The sequence below is a fragment of the Scomber japonicus genome, chromosome 21 (assembly GCF_027409825.1).
Source record: "Scomber japonicus isolate fScoJap1 chromosome 21, fScoJap1.pri, whole genome shotgun sequence".
NCBI classification, from domain to species: domain Eukaryota; kingdom Metazoa; phylum Chordata; class Actinopteri; order Scombriformes; family Scombridae; genus Scomber; species Scomber japonicus.
The window spans coordinates 12,131,491-12,149,927 of NC_070598.1; the positions used below are offsets into that span (position 1 = coordinate 12,131,491).

The following is an 18,437-nucleotide window of genomic DNA, read 5'->3' on the forward strand; positions in this document are numbered from 1 at the left end:
TTTTAATTATTATTATTTGGGGGTTTTTTTCAGGCAGCAATGGTCTTCCATACAATGTGGCTCAGTGTGATGGACTACAAAACAACCCACATGGAAATTGTATTATATTTAATTTTTTAATTCAATTAACTTTATTTTCAGCATCTGATAGTAGTATCTCATAATTTAGGCTTACCATGGATATTTGTAGTATAACATCATTTTTTTTCAGGCAGCAATGAGCTTCTATTTTTTTTTAATCAAGATTTACGTGGAAATTGTATTTTATTTGAATTCAATCTATTTAATCTTATTTTATTTTAATTTAATTTGATCTGATATTATCATGTTTGACGAATCTGCCGATATACGCACGTAGCGAAAGTGCCTTCCTGGAGCGTCAGCGGCGTTTACTTATTTCCTGAGATTTCATCATTCTCCTCTGCTCACATTACGGCGGTCCATGCTTCTTCGCAGCGCAGCATCGGCACTGCTGAGGACCAGCACTGACATTTCCTCCCTCTGCCCGGTGTCCACGGTCCTGTTTGTTCGGCAGTCGCTCCGCTACCCGCCCCAACACAGGCCGCTTTCAACGTCGGTCTGCTTGTGTAAGAAGAACCAGAAGAAAAGTCTTTGGCTGCAGCAGACGGAAGGACGAATCATGGACAGCAATATTGAGCAGATTCTCGCCCCTTTGAGGCTTGCAGTCAAAGAACAGGTAGCGCAGAATTATCTCACAATCTCACTTGATACTGCTTTAATCTGTGTGTTTAACATTAGATATAGTTTTATGGCCTCAGACTCCTTGGCATTGTGTGTAGCTTATCAAGCTAACCGGCTGCTAATGAAACTGTGTCTGTTAATGAATGGCGAGCTATAAGTTAGCAGCTAACGCTTTGCCACGTTTCAATGTGCTGCTACTGCTGCAGACGTCTGCGAGCAGGGTGGGGTTAAAGAAAGGAAGCCAAGTTAATGCTTCTACTGTAAAACAACCCAACAATCAGCTGATTGATATGTAAACATGCCTCGATTTAGGCCTTGTAGCCGGCTCACGGCTTTTGTCGCTGTTTTAGGGGGACCTGGTGCGCCAAATGAAGCAGGATGGCGTTCCTGATGTTGATGTCACAAAGGCTGTGGCTGAACTGAAAGCAAGGAAGAGAACTCTCGAGGCCAAGGTAAGGCAATATACTCTTGGTTAATGTTAAGTCCAAATAAATGAGGATGAATTCAGTTATTAAATCTGTTTTAAATGGCCCTGGCAGGAATGGGGACAGAGGCTTGTCAATTGTGACACATCCACCTCCATTTTAAATAAACAGACTGCACTGCAGTTATTCAGGGTTACAATTAGATGAAATAACTGGTCACAATCAGATTTACTCACCAAATAGCAAGTCCAAGGAACTGAATGTGGTCCGGATGTCAACAGAAAAAGTAACAGAAACAGAAAACATCAAGCATGCATGTAAACATAACAAAGAGGGATAGTAATTTACATTTCTATGTAGTGTGGGAGGACTATGTGCTTATTGTGCATATTGACATGCTAAAAATCATGTGTATGCATAAAGCAGAATATAAACATAAGTATGAATATCAGTTCAGATATAAATATAAATTTGATTGTTTATAAACGGTGTGTTTATTAATAGTATGCATGTACAGTTAATAATAAAAATATTCACAACTACACAGTGCAGGACAAATAGACACAGTAAACACAATATGAGTAATACTGCATGTGAGAGTTTTGCAAAGTTGGTATTAATTTCAAAACTTAACTTAAATGGACCTCAGTGCCTCCTCTAATGAAGCTACTGTGTACTTTGATAGCAACATAAAAATGTCTTGAATATATTATTCATTGCAGGAGCTGTCACTACAACCCAAAGATGACATCGTTGACAGAACTAAGATGGAGGATACCCTGAAGAGGCGATTCTTCTACGACCAGGCCTTTGCCATCTATGGAGGTGAGATTAAGACCACTAATAAGGGGGATTAATATTTTCAGTTTAGGCATAAACCACCATACACATAGTCTTTAAGCACTCTGTTACCATACAGTAATGCTCCTCAGGGGTGAGCGGCCTGTATGACTTCGGCCCTGTGGGCTGTGCCCTGAAGAACAACATCCTGCAGGCCTGGAGGCAGCACTTCATCCAGGAGGAGCAGATCCTGGAGATCGACTGCACCATGCTGACCCCCGAGTCTGTCCTCAAGTAGGTGCACTGGTGCTTTTTTTTCCCTTTTTTTGTCCGGCTGTGTCAGTCATGATATAAATGTGGTTTTATCATAATTAGTATGAAATCAAGTTATTACATGTCCTCTAGACGTGTTACACAGGTTTTACAAAGTGCCTGGTGGTTCCCAGAGTCAGCTCGGTAGTGCTGAACTGTGGGTTTTTATAAACAGGCACACATTAAATCTGCAATTTTATGCATGGAAGCTGTCACTATTGCAGCATTCCATAGCCCGGTTGCAGATACATTGTTTTTTTCTTTTGTGTGATTGGAATGAAATTTTTATAACATTTCTTTTAGCAAGTTTTGACATATTTATTGTATTATTTCCTTATTTTTATTCAGGACGTCAGGACATGTTGAAAAATTTGCTGACTACATGGTGAAAGACGTCAAGAATGGTGAATGCTTCAGGGCGGACCACCTCCTTAAAGGTATATCTGCTTGTTTGTCTTTGAATACATTTTGAGACTTGGCTTCCACTGCTTTGTAAACTAACAATTAGTCATCCCAAAAACAGATTTTTTTTAAGTTTTCCGTCTGTATAATTCATGGGATCTCTGCAGAGGGAGGGATGGATGGACACAGTCCAGACTTGTGTAGTCAGTGGCTGCTGCTGTTTGGCTAAACTTGACGTATCACTGTTGTGCCTGAGGGAGAATGGAAGTGGTCGGACCAGCAGAAATCACACAGGGCTTTCATAGCAATACAAGCTGTAAGGATCAGAGGCTGGAGCTGTGCCAAAATCTGGCAGAAAGATGTCAGGAGAACATGTCAGTCCATGCAAGACTTGGAGAGTAATGAATCTGGAATGCCAGAAAAAAAGAAATGACATTATGACCCATGAAAGTGTTATGTAATATGTCAAGTGTTGTTATGTATGAACTGAGATATAGCCAGTGGCTTTTTGACAGCACAGATCTGGTCTAAAACAAAGTGTATTGTATCTGCATGTAGACTAAAATCAATGGAACAAGATTATATTACTATAAGTATTATCACAACAGTTTATAAAATGATTGTCTCTGTGTCTTGTAGCCCATCTCCAGAAGTTGATGTCTGATAAAAAGTGTACAGCAGAGAAGAAGGCAGAGATGGAGGAAGTCAACACTCAGGTCAGTGCTGATTGACAGTAAATACTCTTTTGGGGGATTATGTGTATAAGCTGTTTCTAAAAAGCCTCTAAATGATTATTTTCCTAATATTATTTTCAGATGGACAACTTCTCCCAGCAAGAGCTGACCGATCTCTTTGTGAAATACAACGTTAAGTCACCTACCACAGGAAATGACCTCACAGCACCCATCTCTTTCAACCTGATGTTTCAGACGTCCATTGGACCAGGGGGGAATATGACGGGGTAAAGAGTCAACAACACTTTGTATAGATTTTCCTTTATGCGGTCACATTTGTGTTATTGTTGGGTAATTGATTAAATCCATCTAAATTTGCAGCTATCTGAGGCCTGAAACCGCTCAGGGAATCTTCCTCAACTTTAAGCGTCTATTGGAGTTCAACCAGGGAAAACTTCCCTTTGCTGCTGCTCAGATAGGAAACTCCTTCAGGAATGAAATCTCTCCTCGCTCTGGACTCATTCGCGTTAGGTGAGAGATTTTCTGAGTCACTTATTATTTTCCTAAGTATTATGTATCTCTACATAAACAGGTATTTAACTGCACCACATTTCTCTGCAGAGAGTTCACCATGGCTGAGATCGAGCACTTTGTGGACCCAAATGAGAAGGTCCACCCTAAATTCTCCAGTGTAGCTGACCTGGAAATCATGTTATACTCTTCTAAAGCCCAGACCAGTGGCCAGTCTGCACATACCATGAGGCTGGGAGATGCAGTTGAGCAGGTAGGACTTATTTGTTTGACTATTATTATTTACTCTTTAGAGCATAAAAGAACATCCTTTGATTATTTGTAATGATGTAGGGCAGAGTTATATTGTTAAAATATTGTATTATAATATTACAAATGCACATCTGGAATTTTCAATAACTGAAATCTAGTAAAGATTAGACCAGTTGTTAACTTGGATAATAAATGTGAAGTACAAAATGTTATTTTGCAAACAAAGAATGTTACTCTAACATAGATTCCTTACTTCTTTCTTCTCATTTAGGGAGTGGTCAATAACTCCGTCCTGGGATATTTCATTGGGAGGATCTACCTCTACCTTACTAAAGTTGGTATAGCCAAAGACAAGCTGCGCTTCCGTCAGCATATGGACAACGAGATGGCCCACTATGCCTGTGACTGCTGGGATGCTGAAACCAAAACTTCTTATGTATGTTCTTCCAAGGGGTTGTATGATGTATTGATATTGACGATAACTGCAATATTTAAAAAGAAAAAGAAAGAAGTAATGCACAGCTGCCAATTTTGTGTAAATAGTCCAGCACCTCTAAAATAATTTCTTTCAATTATTGCTTTGTATCCCTTTCCACAACACTACACACACACACACAGACGCACCTAACAGTTCATCTCTCTTTTCTTTTCTTTTCTTTTTTTTTTTACTATGCATCAAGTGTTGTTCTTTTTGTACGCTTTTTACATTTATGGTTACAGACTCATTCTCCACCTCCCTACACTAGTATTTTAGTGTAATAATTTGCCAGGATAGAGAAAAAACACCCATTTAACAAAGTTAAAGATAAATTTGACTAATAGCACTAATATATTTTTTTTCATCAAAATTTTTGGCCATGATAATCATGTAGTGAAAATCTGGTATTGTGACAGCCCTATTTCTACTGCAGTGTTTCTTCATGTTTTGCAAATGCATCGCCATGTCAGGTAAGCCACATGCTGTACTGTTGCCTAATGTAGTGTTTGTCCCTTGCAGGGCTGGATCGAGATTGTGGGTTGTGCTGACAGGTCCTGCTATGATCTGAAATGCCACGCACGAGTCACGAAGGTCCCTCTGGTTGCTGAGAAGCCTCTAAAAGAACCCATATCCTTAAACTGCAGCAGCTGCAACACTGCACAATTCTTTGATCCATCGAACACCACAAAATGTGTAATCATACACCCATTAGTTTTAATCCTTGACTTCTTCACACAAAGTTGTAAATGTCGTCCAGTTTGAGCCTAACAAAGGAGCCATTGGGAAGGCGTATAAGAAGGATGCTAAGATAGTCATGGAGTATCTGTCTGTGTGTGATGAATGTTACATCACAGAACAGGAGCAGCTGCTTAATGAGGCTGGGTGAGTGCTGTTAACGGGAGTCATAGAGAAACAAGTTTGGGCACCTAATGAAAGGTCGAGGCTTTGTTATTTCCAGTACAGTCAGTAATATCATTTTTTTCTCCACAGAGAATTCACCGTCGAGACAGAAGGAAAGACTTTCAAACTCACAAAGGACATGGTCAATGTGAAGCGCTTCCAGAAGACTCTGCATGGTGAGATTCACTCACAAGAGGATGTGATGATGTTGATGAATGATGGTCATTTTGGGATTATGAGAGCTGCAATTCACCTGTCTGTTTTTGTCGTCTACAGTGGAGGAAGTTGTTCCAAACGTAATCGAGCCCTCCTTTGGCATTGGTAGGATCATGTACACCATCTTTGAGCACACATTCCATGTCAGGGAAGGTGATGAACAGAGAACGGTGAGTAGATTTTTGAGATCAGCCTTGATGTGTTGAAATATACACTGTGAGTGGGAGATATGATTTATGCATTATATATATCAGAGCCAGTACTGATATATATGGGAGTAAAATATTCTAATATCGACATATTGGTCGATAAGCTTATAAATACATAAACACACTTTTTTGCAATGATTCCTCAAACATAGTTATTAAGCACTTGAGACAAAATATGTAATTATCAGTAAGCATTATTATATACAATGACAGCAGTGCATTGAAACAGGTCAGGCTCCAGTAGACATGGATATAGATCACCATGCTGCAAAAATTAGCTGTAGATTGTTATTGTTAATTTTCTATCCATTTATGTTCTTATTATTAAATCTGCTCTGATTGACTCCTGCCTGAAGGTCCTGCACAGTAATTATTATCAGTAATTTCTCATAATCTTCAATGATTACATAGTGTGTTAAAGCAGCGAAACATTAAAAGGAAACTCCAACCAAGCTCCGACCTCCATGTTTTTGAGTCTGAGTGAGTGAGTGAGAGCTGTTCAACTGGCAGCCGCAAAATGGGCTCTAATGTAATCCTTTGGGGCAATAGTGCCCCATCAATAAACATCCACTATAAGTGCTTGTTTTTGACATTGACATGCTCAAATTGTTATTTAGAGTGTCATTATAGAAAGAACCATGCAGAGAAATTAAATGTTTTTCTTAACCTTCCACTTGATTAGTTTTTTTTGTTGTTGTGCCTAATCAAGTCTCGCTCAAGAAGTCCTGAAATCCTGCGAGAGTTGAGTTGTTGAAATAGGATAAATATTCAGCCATGACACAGTTGGAGAGAGGAGTGCTGGGAAGAGTTTTTTTATTTTTATTTGTTTGTGTTGGAGTGTTATCTGAAAGATATTCCAAATCATGGCTGACACTCTTTACGAGCGAGCCTTGGTTAGACACAATACCAAACCAAGCCTGTCAGTGGCAAAAGCAAACACTCTCTTAGTTGAGGTTCATTGATGGGGCACAATTGTCCCATCTGATTACATTTACAGCCCGTTTCACAGCTGCAGCACACTCGCTCAATACTGGACCAATTTCCAAAATGCTTGTCCCCATTAGTCACTTAGATGAAGAAGATGGGAAAATAGGGTCTAGGTTGACAAATACTGAAGTTTCCCTTTTAACACAAACAAAATGATGTCATTGCTTAAAAGTATCAGCAAAATTCCTGTTGAGTTTGCTTGTATTACTGGCTGTCTAGAGCACACTAAAATTGTATTTTGCATGTATTGTATTTTAAGCTTGTTTTTTCTGCTGTTTTTTCCCCCCGCAGTACTTTAGCTTCCCTGCAACTGTAGCTCCATACAAATGCTCCGTCCTGCCTCTGAGTCAAAACCAGGAATTCGTGCCCTTCGTGAGGGAATTATGTAAGTGCCCACATAATGATAATATATGCTGTATGTTCCACTTTTGGCTAGAAAAAGCAGAAATGACATGCTCTGCTGTTTTGATGAATACTAACTTGGAGCTCACTTCATTCATGTGAATATTTTATTTTATGCTCAACTGAAACTGATGACTCTTCTCCTCTCTTCTTTCTCGTTTCAGCTGAGGCGATGACCAAAAATGGCGTCTCTCACAAGGTGGATGACTCCTCAGGATCCATCGGGAGGCGCTACGCCAGGACAGATGAGATCGGAGTGGCCTTTGGCATTACCATCGACTTCGACACAGTGAACAAGACACCTCACACGGCCACTCTGAGAGACCGTGACTCAATGAGGCAGATCAGGGCTGAGGTACAGCACTTCACTTGTCTTTTTCTTTCCAACATTAGGATTCCCAGAATTTTTCTCTCCCTTCCAGCATTTTACTTGTCACTTTGCATAATTGCTTTTGCAGCTGCAGAGGATGGTGTAAATATAAACTCTCCAACATAAGCTATCGTCATGGTTACTAAATTCTCATTCAGCTGTAGACTTACATTAATTTCTTATTTCCCTTTAAAAGCAAAACATACCCAAAATGGTATTGTGATATTAAATAGATGATCTATTTGAAATTGGTTTGCTACTGGTGAGTTTGAAAAAAAAATGCAAATGAGACAATGAAATGTGTTCATGCTATAAAGTACTCCACCAGTGATGTGTGCTGCTGGGTGTCACTGCTGGCTTAACTTCTGCATTACAGCAGAAGTTAAGCCAGGTTTAACTTTTTTGCTAGACAACCCGCACCTATTTTCTATAACCTGGCACACTGACACATGTTGCAGTCCTATTTGGGCACAAGCTATGTAATGCCGTGTGTGGTTCTCTCACCCAACATGTGCTTAGGTGTGGCACAAAGCGTGGTTTTATGCTTCAAGTCTATTTTCCTCCATTTTGTCCAGCCAATTACAGTGCTTGTATGTTAGGTTCTGACTACTGCCAAATTTCCAGGTCACTTAAACGCACTCTGTATAGACAAAGAGACGGAGCACTAGTTGCTACTGCTGTCACAAGTGCTGACATCAGAGCTTTGAAAACCTTATTTGTGTTTAATACCAATTTTTACATTTAAAGGATAATCCACTTTACTGTTCGTTTTTTTTTTTTTTTTTTTACCCAATTGTGTGTTTATTCTGTTCAGTTGTGATTGCATAATTTACACGCTCGAGTAAACAAATCTTTTCTGTCCTCAGGTCAGTGAGCTGCCTGTGATTGTTCGGGATTTGGCCAATGGCACAATGACCTGGGCGGAAGTGGAGAGCAAGTACCCCATCTTTGAAGGACAGGAGACTAGCAAGAAGGACACAACCGAAGAGTAAAGCCCATTCGTCCGCCTGTCAATCCATGAAAATCCACAGACTTGTTGCGTATGCATCACCAGGAAGAATATTACAACTGTAAATGTGATAAGCTATGGTGGTGCACTGAGCCCTCCTTGTGTTCTTCACCACTGCAATCACTTAAAATGTCATGTATTCATCATATATAACAGTTGAGGAAAGCTTGCACAGGACTCTTGTTTCTTTGATGAGCAACACTTCATCCATCTTATGACCATGCCAATGTGTTTTAAAAGGGAGAAAAATGTAATCAGGTTGTTGAGTCTTCAGTGGAAGGAGGCTTTCACCATTCCGCTTTTCAGGCAGACTGGATTGAGATATTTAACAATTTCAATAAAAACAGCCAGCACTTACTGGACACCGGCATATATTTGTAATGTTTTTTATGATGTGTTTACAGCTTCAGAATGACTCCGGTTTATTTTTTACTGTGGTCATTACAATAATGACATTATCACACTGCACAGAACCAGAGGTCTCCATACGAGGTCAGATTATAAATCAACAACTACTGGACTCCTCCAATGCCAGCAAAAAAGGGCGGGAATTAACGGTTCTGAAATGTGTCATGAAAGAGTTAAGAAAATACAGTTAAGTAGATGTTACAGCTGTTAAATGATGTATATGTAAGAAATCTCTGCTACTTTGTCACATGTAAATTGGTGGACCTGTTACTGTCTTATGTGGCTGCTGCTCTGGAATGGTGATTGTTCATTTTAGCCACTAGATGGTGCCACATGGGAATCCCTGGCACTTGAGCAAGGTACAGTACTAAACCTTCAGGCTGATGTAATAATAGAAGAGTGTGTATGAATGAGTTATGAAGTATTTCAATGTTGTTTGTGTGTGAATCATCCAGTATAATAAATTATTCCCTAGTCAGCAGGTATTAAAATCTCAAGCATTATAAATAGACCAAAGATATAGCCTACTTAATTGTAGCCAGGAGGTCTGATTGATATTGAGAGAAGTATGAAGTGAGAAGACAGACTGTAACATGCAGCAGACCACTGATTCTAAGAGAAATTTGTCCTAAAGGCCAAATTCAAAAGCAGTGACACTGCCAAATGTAAGCAGTTCAGGTGGTATTCACAGCAGTTAGCAAATGTATTTAATCACGTTTCCCCTCAGTGTAAAATGAGCTAGCCTCAGCTCAGCCTAATCAGAAAATAAAGGTATTGTTGTACCTTACCACTGCTGAGGTCTTGTCAGTCCAGGAGAAGTCTTCTGTGATGGTGACTCTCAGGAATCTGATGCTGGGGACTCTCCACAGCCTCCGTGCTGATGTAATCAGGACTGTGTGTAATATTCTTGGTAGTACTGAAATCCACAGTTATGTCCTAGGTCTTTTCATTGTTGTATCAACTGCAAACCTAGTAGTGTTTGAATCTTAGATGGGTTGGCAGTCATATTTGAAGAGTGCATAAAGGAGAGGGCTCAGCACACAGCCCTGGGGGACACCGGGGCTCATGTTGAGGGTGGAGGATGTGTGCTTGCCCAGTCTGACAGCCTTGGGTGGTTGATGAGGATATCCAGTGTCCATATGACAACAGTTTGTCAACCAGCTTGTTTGGTATAATGATTTTAAACGCTGAGCTGAAATCAACAAAGAGCATCCTGTCATATAGGTGTTGTGTCTTTTCAGGTGAGAGTGGGCTATTCTGTACTGAGAGCCACACATATGGCTTCCTCAGTCCATGGCAGGCAAACTGCTGTTGGTCTAGATCAGCTGGGACAATGTCTTTGATGTGTGTGAGTACTTGTGCAAAGCATTTTGAAGTAACGGGTGAGAGCAACTGGTTAAAGGGACATGTTACTGTAGGTTCTTTGGGAATGGGCATGATGGTGGTGGATTTGAGGCTTGTGGAGGTGTTGCATAAGGATAAGATTGAAAATGTGTGTGAGTACCACTGCTGGCTGAGTACACACTCTTGTACTCCTACAGTCCCAGCTGCTTCCTGTGTGTCCCCCAACAGTTTGACAGTGTTGTTGACTGCTGTATGTTGTGTTATTTTAAGTTATTCTTTACTCTCCAGGTTGGTCAGGTGGTATTTGCTCATGTCTGTCATAAATGCAGAATGAGTGAAGTTTTGACTGAGTTTCCTGGATGATGCAACAGAAAGCGCTTGTTTCAGACAACACAGCTTAAAGCACTCTAGCCTACATGAGCAGGCACCTCCCCTTTCTGTTCCCTTTTAACATAAAGCCTGAGGAGAAATGAGAAGTGCTCAGTTCAGAGCAGATTGTGAGTTGGCTCATTGTCCTTTCCTACGTGTAAAAATGGAAGAAGTGCTGGCACCTTTGAGGGAGGCTGTGAGGGAACAGGTGAGTTACTATACCAGATTACACACTTGCATAGAAAAGGTGGGCAAACACAATCTTTATCTATAATCTGTATAATGTAAAGCTTTTTTTGTTGTCTTTTTTGGCTTAAATACCTTTTTTAGTCTAATGATCTTTCTTAGTCTGAATGAAAGGAATGGATAACTGTTGATTGAAGAAGTGTTAATCTTTTAAAATGTACATGTGTCAAAAATAGATTTATGTGTGTGGGTTTGCATGTAGGATTTTTATATGATCCACTCAGAAGCATGTTAATACAGACCATTTTTTCACAGTAGCATGATGTAAAATAAACACAATTGCCCATTATTAGGACATATTGTTGTAACATTCACAAACAATTCAGGATTTTTTTTTTTTTTAACTTTGTCACACTTGTTTAAATTGGTGAGAAATCGTTGATCTTATAGAACCACATGTTTCAAAGTGAAACTAGAATTGGAGGCTACTATCTCCTCCAATTAGTAGTAAATAGCTCCATCATGGAGTGGATTTCATTGAAAAGTGAATTTTGGCACGTTATAGATGTATAAAACTGCTCAGTTTGTGTCAATTTATAGTTTTTTCTCTAGTTAATCTTAAAATCAGCTAGAGAGTGAATTAATCAATCTCCTCCTTAACAGGTCATATCCCACTAAAGTCATCACTACCTATGAGCATGTGCTCATACATTAAAAAACAAAACAAAAAACAAAAAGAAACCACAGTTGCTTTCTTATAACAATATTTATTTTCATGAATTTACAGTTTTTATATGTGCATGTACATGTTTGAGAGAATTATTTTTTCTAAATTGAACTTTAACAATAGAAAGACTAACTGTGAAACAACTACACAAGGTAAAACTAAGTTGTTGTCTGAGGTTGTGTGTGAAAAGAAGGTAAAGAATTTCATTTTTATGCAGGGTGAATTGGTGCATCGGTTGAAAGAGCAGGGTGCCTCAGAGTCAGAGCTGAGCAAAGCTGTTGGAGAACTGAAAGCCCGCAAGAAGATTCTTGAAACAAAGGTCAGAGTTTTACAACTGCTGGTTTATCTTTTCCTGATTTTCTATCAGAATATTTCGGCTGCTTCCTAAAGAACGATTTACTTCAAAAAAAAGAAGAAAAAAAGGAACAATCAATCATGTTCTCTCACTTGTAGGAGCTAGCCTTGCAGCCTAAAGAGGACACAGTGGACAGAGTGAAGCTGGAGGATACCTTAAAGAGGAGATTCTTCTATGATCAGGCTTTTGCCATATATGGAGGTAAAATACTGTACCATAATGTATGTCACAATAGGAGAAGCTGTAACCATAATCTATATCACTGACAGGTTTCACTTTCATTATGTCTAAGGTGTGAGTGGCCTATATGACTTTGGCCCCGTGGGCTGCGCCCTGAAGAACAACATCCTGCAGGTATGGAGGCAGCACTTCATCCAGGAGGAGCAGATCCTGGAGATTGACTGCACCATGTTGACTCCAGAACCTGTCCTCAAGTAGGTGACACTCTAAAACTTATTCATTATATTCAAACACAGGTGAACTCCCAACTAAGAAAAATACAGATTTAACTGAAAAAATAATCTGTTCCCTCTTTCAGGACATCAGGCCATGTGGATAAATTTGCTGACTACATGGTGAAAGATGCCAAGACAGGAGACTGCTACCGTGCTGATCACCTCCTCAAAGGTGACTTTATCTGACCATCATTAAGTCATTTAGAGGATTAAAATGAGCCCCACCACACTCAGTCCTCCCTTGAGCTTTGGCACCCACTCAGAATGTTATCATTCTATTGAATGTATGTTATCAGGGGTTATCAGCCTCATATAGGAACCTGCTATATGAGGCTAGTAGGTTCATAAGGGCGCTATTTACCATTGATAAGGTAGAGTTCCTTTTTGAGTTACACCTTCAGTTTTCATCTAGCAACTCAAGTAATTATAACCCATGCAGGTGACCTAGTTCAGATGACGTCAATATAAAATGGTTGGGTGGGTGGCTAGTTAGCTGGTGCAACCTGCAAGATTCAAACAAGAGATGATAGTTTTAGCCCTCCTTTGGGAGGCTGTTTAACTTCTTTTTTTTTTTTTTTTTTTTTTTAACCGCATTTAACTACTTATTCAGAACCAACAGTTATCATATTTAACCACATTTCAAGTGATCATTTTATCCCAAACCATGATCATTTCCTAACCCTAACCAAATGGTTTGTGCTCCTAAACCTAACCATACCTAAACCACAGCATGGTCCCATTCCACTGGGTTGATATGCAGCTACTACTACTTCCTCTTTTAACCTATATCTATGATGCTCATAACCACTGATAACGCATGGTGTCAGATTTCACCCCTAGAGAGACCTGTATGCCAAGCACTCTCTCAGATAAGATAATCACTATCTGTGTCCAAATTACACTAACATTAACTTCAAAATATTATATCACAACAATCTGCAACCACATTTGCTAACTTTTCAACTTCTCTGGGTCATTTTGTGTAGTGGTAGTTTGAACAGAAAAATCTGCAAAGACAGGTTTTTACCTGCCTTACTGGACTATCTAGTATGCTCAAGGGGGTTTTAGGTAGTGGTAGGCAGGGGTGGGACTAGAGTTCAAATATCAAAGGTAACTGTTTTTTCAGGTATGTGTTTAAGTATTTGACATAAAGAAGCTTGTTGCTTGCAGAAAATTTAAATATTCATCAAAGCTTATATGTGAAGTGTCATGCTAAAAAATATGATTTAAATGTTTTAATTTTTCGCAAACAAGTGGATATCTTTATCCAAATGTCTGCACAGAAAAAAATATAATAATTATGCCTGGAGAGATTAAAAACATATGTTCATAGCACACTAGATGCCAAGCAAATGCCTGCAATTTCTTTTAAAGCTCACATTTAATGGAATCATTCTAATAGCCACTGAATGAAATGTTTGTTCACTCACAGCCCACTTGAAAAACCTGATGTCAGATGAGAAATGTTCAGCGGAGAGGGTGACCCAGATGGAGGATGTAATCACTCAGGTGTGTGCTCCATAAACAAATCTTCTTCAACACACTCACATGCTGTTTTTAAAGCAGATGTTAATGAAAATACTGACATCTACTGGCCGAAGAGGAGAATAACCCTTACTCACTGCTGCTGTCACGCTGTTTCAGATGGACAACTACACTCAGCAGGAGTTGGCTGATCTGTTTGTGAAATACAACGTGAAGTCTCCCTCCACAGGAAATGACCTCACGCCTCCCGTCTCCTTCAACCTGATGTTTAAGACGTCTATTGGTCCAGGAGGAAATACGCCCGGGTATGGATCAGCAAGAACCAACATCTGTGCACACTACTGATACAGGTGTCTTATGTGAAAAAAATATTTTGTCTATTTATTGCTGCTTTTCAGCTATCTGAGGCCCGAAACAGCTCAGGGAATGTTCCTTAATTTCAAGCGTTTACTGGAGTTCAACCAAGGAAAACTTCCTTTTGGTGCTGCTCAGATTGGAAACTCCTTCAGGAATGAGATCTCTCCTCGTTCTGGACTCATTCGTGTGAGGTATGAAACTCTTTAAAATGAATCATCTGTAAATTACAATGAACATACACAGAGATTTAACCTTCGCCTGCTTGCAGGGAGTTCACCATGGCAGAGATCGAGCACTTTGTGGATCCAAATGACAAGGTCCACCCTAAATTCCACAATGTGGCCGACCTGGACATCATGTTGTTCTCCTCAAAGGCTCAGACCAGTGGCCAGTCTGCGCAGATCATGAGGCTGGGAGATGCTGTGGAGCAGGTAGGAAAAAGTTCATAACAAACATTAGGATTGTGTTTATTCTTTGAGAATTATGCTTAGTCTGATGTTGACATTGTCATTGATGGTCAAGAATTAGCCACTAGATTGTCAAAAATCAATGCATTAACAGGAAAACTGATCATGTCATCTTTCAAAAATGTACTAAATTACAACAACATGCTGCTGAACCTTATTCACACATTTGGTTATGAACACTGAAAAAGTCAACCTTTAAGATAACTATTTGATGGGTTCAATGAGGTGATACACTAACTTGACACATAAATTATAATGATGACAATGTGTAATTTCATTTATTTAACACTGAAGGGTATTGCATCAATATGAAGAAAATGTATAATAATGTGATCTTTTAATACTTGTTGCTTCTCCTGCAGGGAGTGATCAACAATTCTGTATTGGGTTACTTCATTGGAAGAATCTACTTGTATCTAATTAAAGTTGGGCTGTCGAAAGATAAAGTGCGCTTCCGTCAGCACATGGAGAACGAGATGGCTCACTATGCATGTGACTGCTGGGATGCTGAGTCCAAAACCTCCTATGTAAATCTTTTCTCTTGTATTCTCACTCATAGACTCAACAGTTATAAGAATATGTGTACACCATTTTCACTTTATGATTGTTTTTTTTCTTTCTCTCAGGGATGGATTGAGATCGTTGGCTGTGCTGACCGTTCCTGCTATGACCTCTCATGTCACACCAGAGCCACCAAGGTCCCTCTAGTGGCAGAAAAGCCCCTGAAAGAACCCATATCCTTCAATTCTCTCAAACCTCAAACTTGACTATACTGTTTGACTATATCTCAATACTAAAAATTGTTGGAGTTCTGCAAGACTAATTCTAATTCCAACTGTGGTTTGGTATGCTCACATTGGATAGTATGTAAGTACAGACAAAAATCTGTGTGTGGTGTTTGAAATGACACTCACTGCTCTAATAGTGTTGCAAACAGACACAGTTGGCATCTAGCTGGTGAACATAGTGGAGCATTTAGCAGCTCAAGAGCTGGATTCAGAGCTACAAAGAAAGTGAATATTGGACTTACATTTACCAGGTGGATAGAAACACAACTCGACATATATGACAATGAGAAAAATAATGTTTGCTCACATGTTCAATATATCACTTGAAAAGGTGATAATATATCAGTGTTTGTTTCCCTCTGCTTTATTCCTTAACTTCTTCTCACAAAGTAGTAAATGTCATCCAGTTTGAGCCAAACAAGGGCGCCATAGGCATGGCATACAAGAAAGATGCCAAGTTTGTTTTGGAATACCTGTCTGTCTGCGATGAATGCTACATCACTGATCAGGAGAAGCTTCTCAATGAAAACGGGTAATTTCTGGCTGCACTGATTACTGCTGAAGAAATGTTTGTATGTATTTATATGCCAAGTTAATTTAGTGATGTTGTTGTTGTGCTTATGTCTGCAGGGAGTTCAGCTTTCAGACAGAGGGGAAAACATTCAAACTGACCAAAGACATGGTCAGTGTGAAGAGGTTCCAGAAGACTTTGCATGGTAAGAGGCGACACCAAACCTGGTGTCAGAGCCGGATAGTACAAGAGTATTTTGTTCTTGTGGGAAAATAACTGTCTCTGTTTTCCCACAGTGGAGGAGATTGTTCCCAATGTAATCGAGCCGTCCTTTGGCATTGGTCGAATCATGTACTCCATCTTCGAGCACTCGTTCCACACCCGACAAGAGGATGAACAGAGGACGGTAGGCTGGTTTCAAAGCAGGAATCAGAGTCATATGTTTGTTTTGATTGAACTGCTGTTTTTCTTATTTATGATGATATATTTCTTGTCCAGTTTTTCAGTTTTCCTGCTACTGTAGCTCCATACAAATGTTCCATCCTTCCTTTGAGCCAGAACCAGGAGTTTAAGCCTTTTGTCCACCAATTATGTGAGTAACTTAGAACTCAGTTTATTCATGTAAATATTTGATTTCATGCTTGATTCAAACTGTCTTCTTTCTTCTTCCAGCTGAGGCGATGACCAAAAACGGAGTGTCTCACAAGGTGGATGACTCCTCAGGATCCATCGGGAGGCGCTACGCCAGATCAGATGAGATCGGAGTGGCCTTTGGCATTACCATCGACTTCGATACTGTGAAAAAGACGCCTCACACAGCCACTCTGAGAGACCGTGACTCGATGAGACAGATCAGGGCTGAGGTATAACATGTGTTATTGCTTTCATTAACAAAATGTAAGGCTGATACAGTATCACATTTTTGTTTATTGTACTAATAAAACAAATTATACTGCAGGTCACTGAGTTGCCAGGGATGGTTCGAGATCTGGCTAACTGCAGCTTGACGTGGGCTGAGGTGGAGGGCAAGTACCCCATCTTTGAAGGACAGGAGTCCAGCAAGAAGGAGTAACCAAACTGGGAATCCTCTACACACATGGACCAATTTTTTAATAAAGATTTTACACTGAACTGGCATAATTTCTTCAAACACCACATCTACTATACCACATGTTTACATACAGGTAAAAACTTATATTATATTTCACAGGGAATTGTTAATGATGATAAAAGATAGGCATTACCATAATATGATTATGAGAGGTATAATGTTAATTCCAGGGATTTTGTCTTTATCTATACCTCTACTTAGATATTATAATATACATATAAACTATGTAGCACCAGCTGGAGATTTAAATGTGTCACATACTCTAGAGTCTAGACTGAAGGAAAACTACTCACAAACATGCTGCAGGGCTAACACAGTCCTCTGTGGTCTCTACCCTGACACCATATTATTAACATCTGAGCAACTTTCTTAATAAATCCCAATGGATGTGCCATACTGAAACCAGGCAGCATAGATATTACATAGACTTGTGTTTCATACATTTGGAATACTCTGCCTTGACTGACCTTTTTAAATATACCAAATATAGTCATTTTCTTTGTTTCAAGTATTCCAATAGGAGGGCAGCAGCCATAATTTCACCACTGGGATTCCCTGTATTGTATTTTGTGATGTTGTCACTAGACGGCACTGCATGTTGTCTCCCAGCTCTGTTTGCATTGTAGAATGTGAGGCATGGACGTTTGGCTGCAACTCAAAATTGCAACAGGCTTAGACCCTCCAAAAACAGATCTGGCAACAAGGAATATGGAAAATAGTGATGAGAGAAAAGAAGAGACAACAGGTCTTTCAGTTGAAAAATGTAAAATAAATTCACTAAATCTTGAATGTATGTCAAAAAAGGCAAACCCAATTAATCACAATGCAGACATGTAACAGTTATTGGACTGTGCTTGATAACAGACTTATCATACATGTAACACATAATAAAACCGTATCTACTGTTTTTTTTTTTTTTTTTTTTTGGCTGCATCATTCAGGAAAGTAGGCCCTGCCATAAAACGCCAAGATAAGCGATCCTTCTACCTCTAATGTGTGTGGTTTATAGCCTATTATACTCGTTTAGCAGTCTTCTTGTGCCGCCCCCTCTGTGTCAGTGGTCAAAGTATAAATACATCATGTCACCTTTAACCGGTGGCAGCTCCCTCTCAGGGAGTCAGAGGGACCCGCAGCCCGCCTGCTCCCTGCAGATGCACAGCACTTATAACAGTTTACATTTTCATACACGCCTTTTTTTTAATTTAAAAAAAACACTGACATTTTA

The 18,437-nt window shown here is 39.6% G+C and overlaps 2 protein-coding genes and 1 non-coding gene across 4 annotated transcripts in view; all 3 read left to right on the forward strand.

The window, feature by feature from the left end:
* LOC128382684 (glycine--tRNA ligase) overlaps positions 1-9,019 on the forward strand; it is a 116,768-nt gene extending 107,749 nt beyond the window's left edge. Inside the window, exons 1-17 of one of the 2 annotated variants that reach the window (XM_053342682.1) lie at positions 440-697; positions 1,053-1,154; positions 1,850-1,952; positions 2,060-2,201; positions 2,568-2,656; positions 3,261-3,337; positions 3,437-3,582; positions 3,677-3,826; positions 3,917-4,079; positions 4,350-4,514; positions 5,076-5,182; positions 5,292-5,438; positions 5,547-5,632; positions 5,733-5,842; positions 7,160-7,253; positions 7,435-7,625; positions 8,507-9,019. In XM_053342682.1, coding sequence (XP_053198657.1) covers positions 443-697; positions 1,053-1,154; positions 1,850-1,952; positions 2,060-2,201; positions 2,568-2,656; positions 3,261-3,337; positions 3,437-3,582; positions 3,677-3,826; positions 3,917-4,079; positions 4,350-4,514; positions 5,076-5,182; positions 5,292-5,438; positions 5,547-5,632; positions 5,733-5,842; positions 7,160-7,253; positions 7,435-7,625; positions 8,507-8,632 — 2,253 coding nt within the window. In that variant the 5' untranslated portion in view covers positions 440-442 and the 3' untranslated portion in view covers positions 8,633-9,019. Of the gene's footprint in view, positions 1-439; positions 698-1,052; positions 1,155-1,847; positions 1,953-2,059; positions 2,202-2,567; positions 2,657-3,260; positions 3,338-3,436; positions 3,583-3,676; positions 3,827-3,916; positions 4,080-4,349; positions 4,515-5,075; positions 5,183-5,291; positions 5,439-5,546; positions 5,633-5,732; positions 5,843-7,159; positions 7,254-7,434; positions 7,626-8,506 lie in introns of those variants that run through there. The other variant, XM_053342683.1, reaches the window with a different exon arrangement.
* LOC128382893 (small nucleolar RNA SNORA84) lies at positions 2,338-2,472 on the forward strand. The gene has a single exon (XR_008323818.1). It is a non-coding gene; the product is annotated as a small nucleolar RNA SNORA84 (small nucleolar RNA).
* Positions 9,020-10,933: 1,914 nt separating the features above from the next.
* On the forward strand, positions 10,934-17,173 carry LOC128382868 (glycine--tRNA ligase-like). Its single transcript, XM_053342867.1, has 17 exons — positions 10,934-10,978; positions 11,901-12,002; positions 12,137-12,239; positions 12,331-12,472; positions 12,577-12,665; positions 13,926-14,002; positions 14,138-14,283; positions 14,377-14,526; positions 14,604-14,766; positions 15,165-15,329; positions 15,429-15,536; positions 15,977-16,122; positions 16,221-16,306; positions 16,398-16,507; positions 16,600-16,693; positions 16,774-16,964; positions 17,060-17,173. The coding sequence occupies exons 1-17, from the start codon at positions 10,934-10,936 to the stop codon at positions 17,171-17,173; spliced, it is 2,031 nt and encodes a 676-aa protein (XP_053198842.1).
* Positions 17,174-18,437: the final 1,264 nt, after the last annotated feature.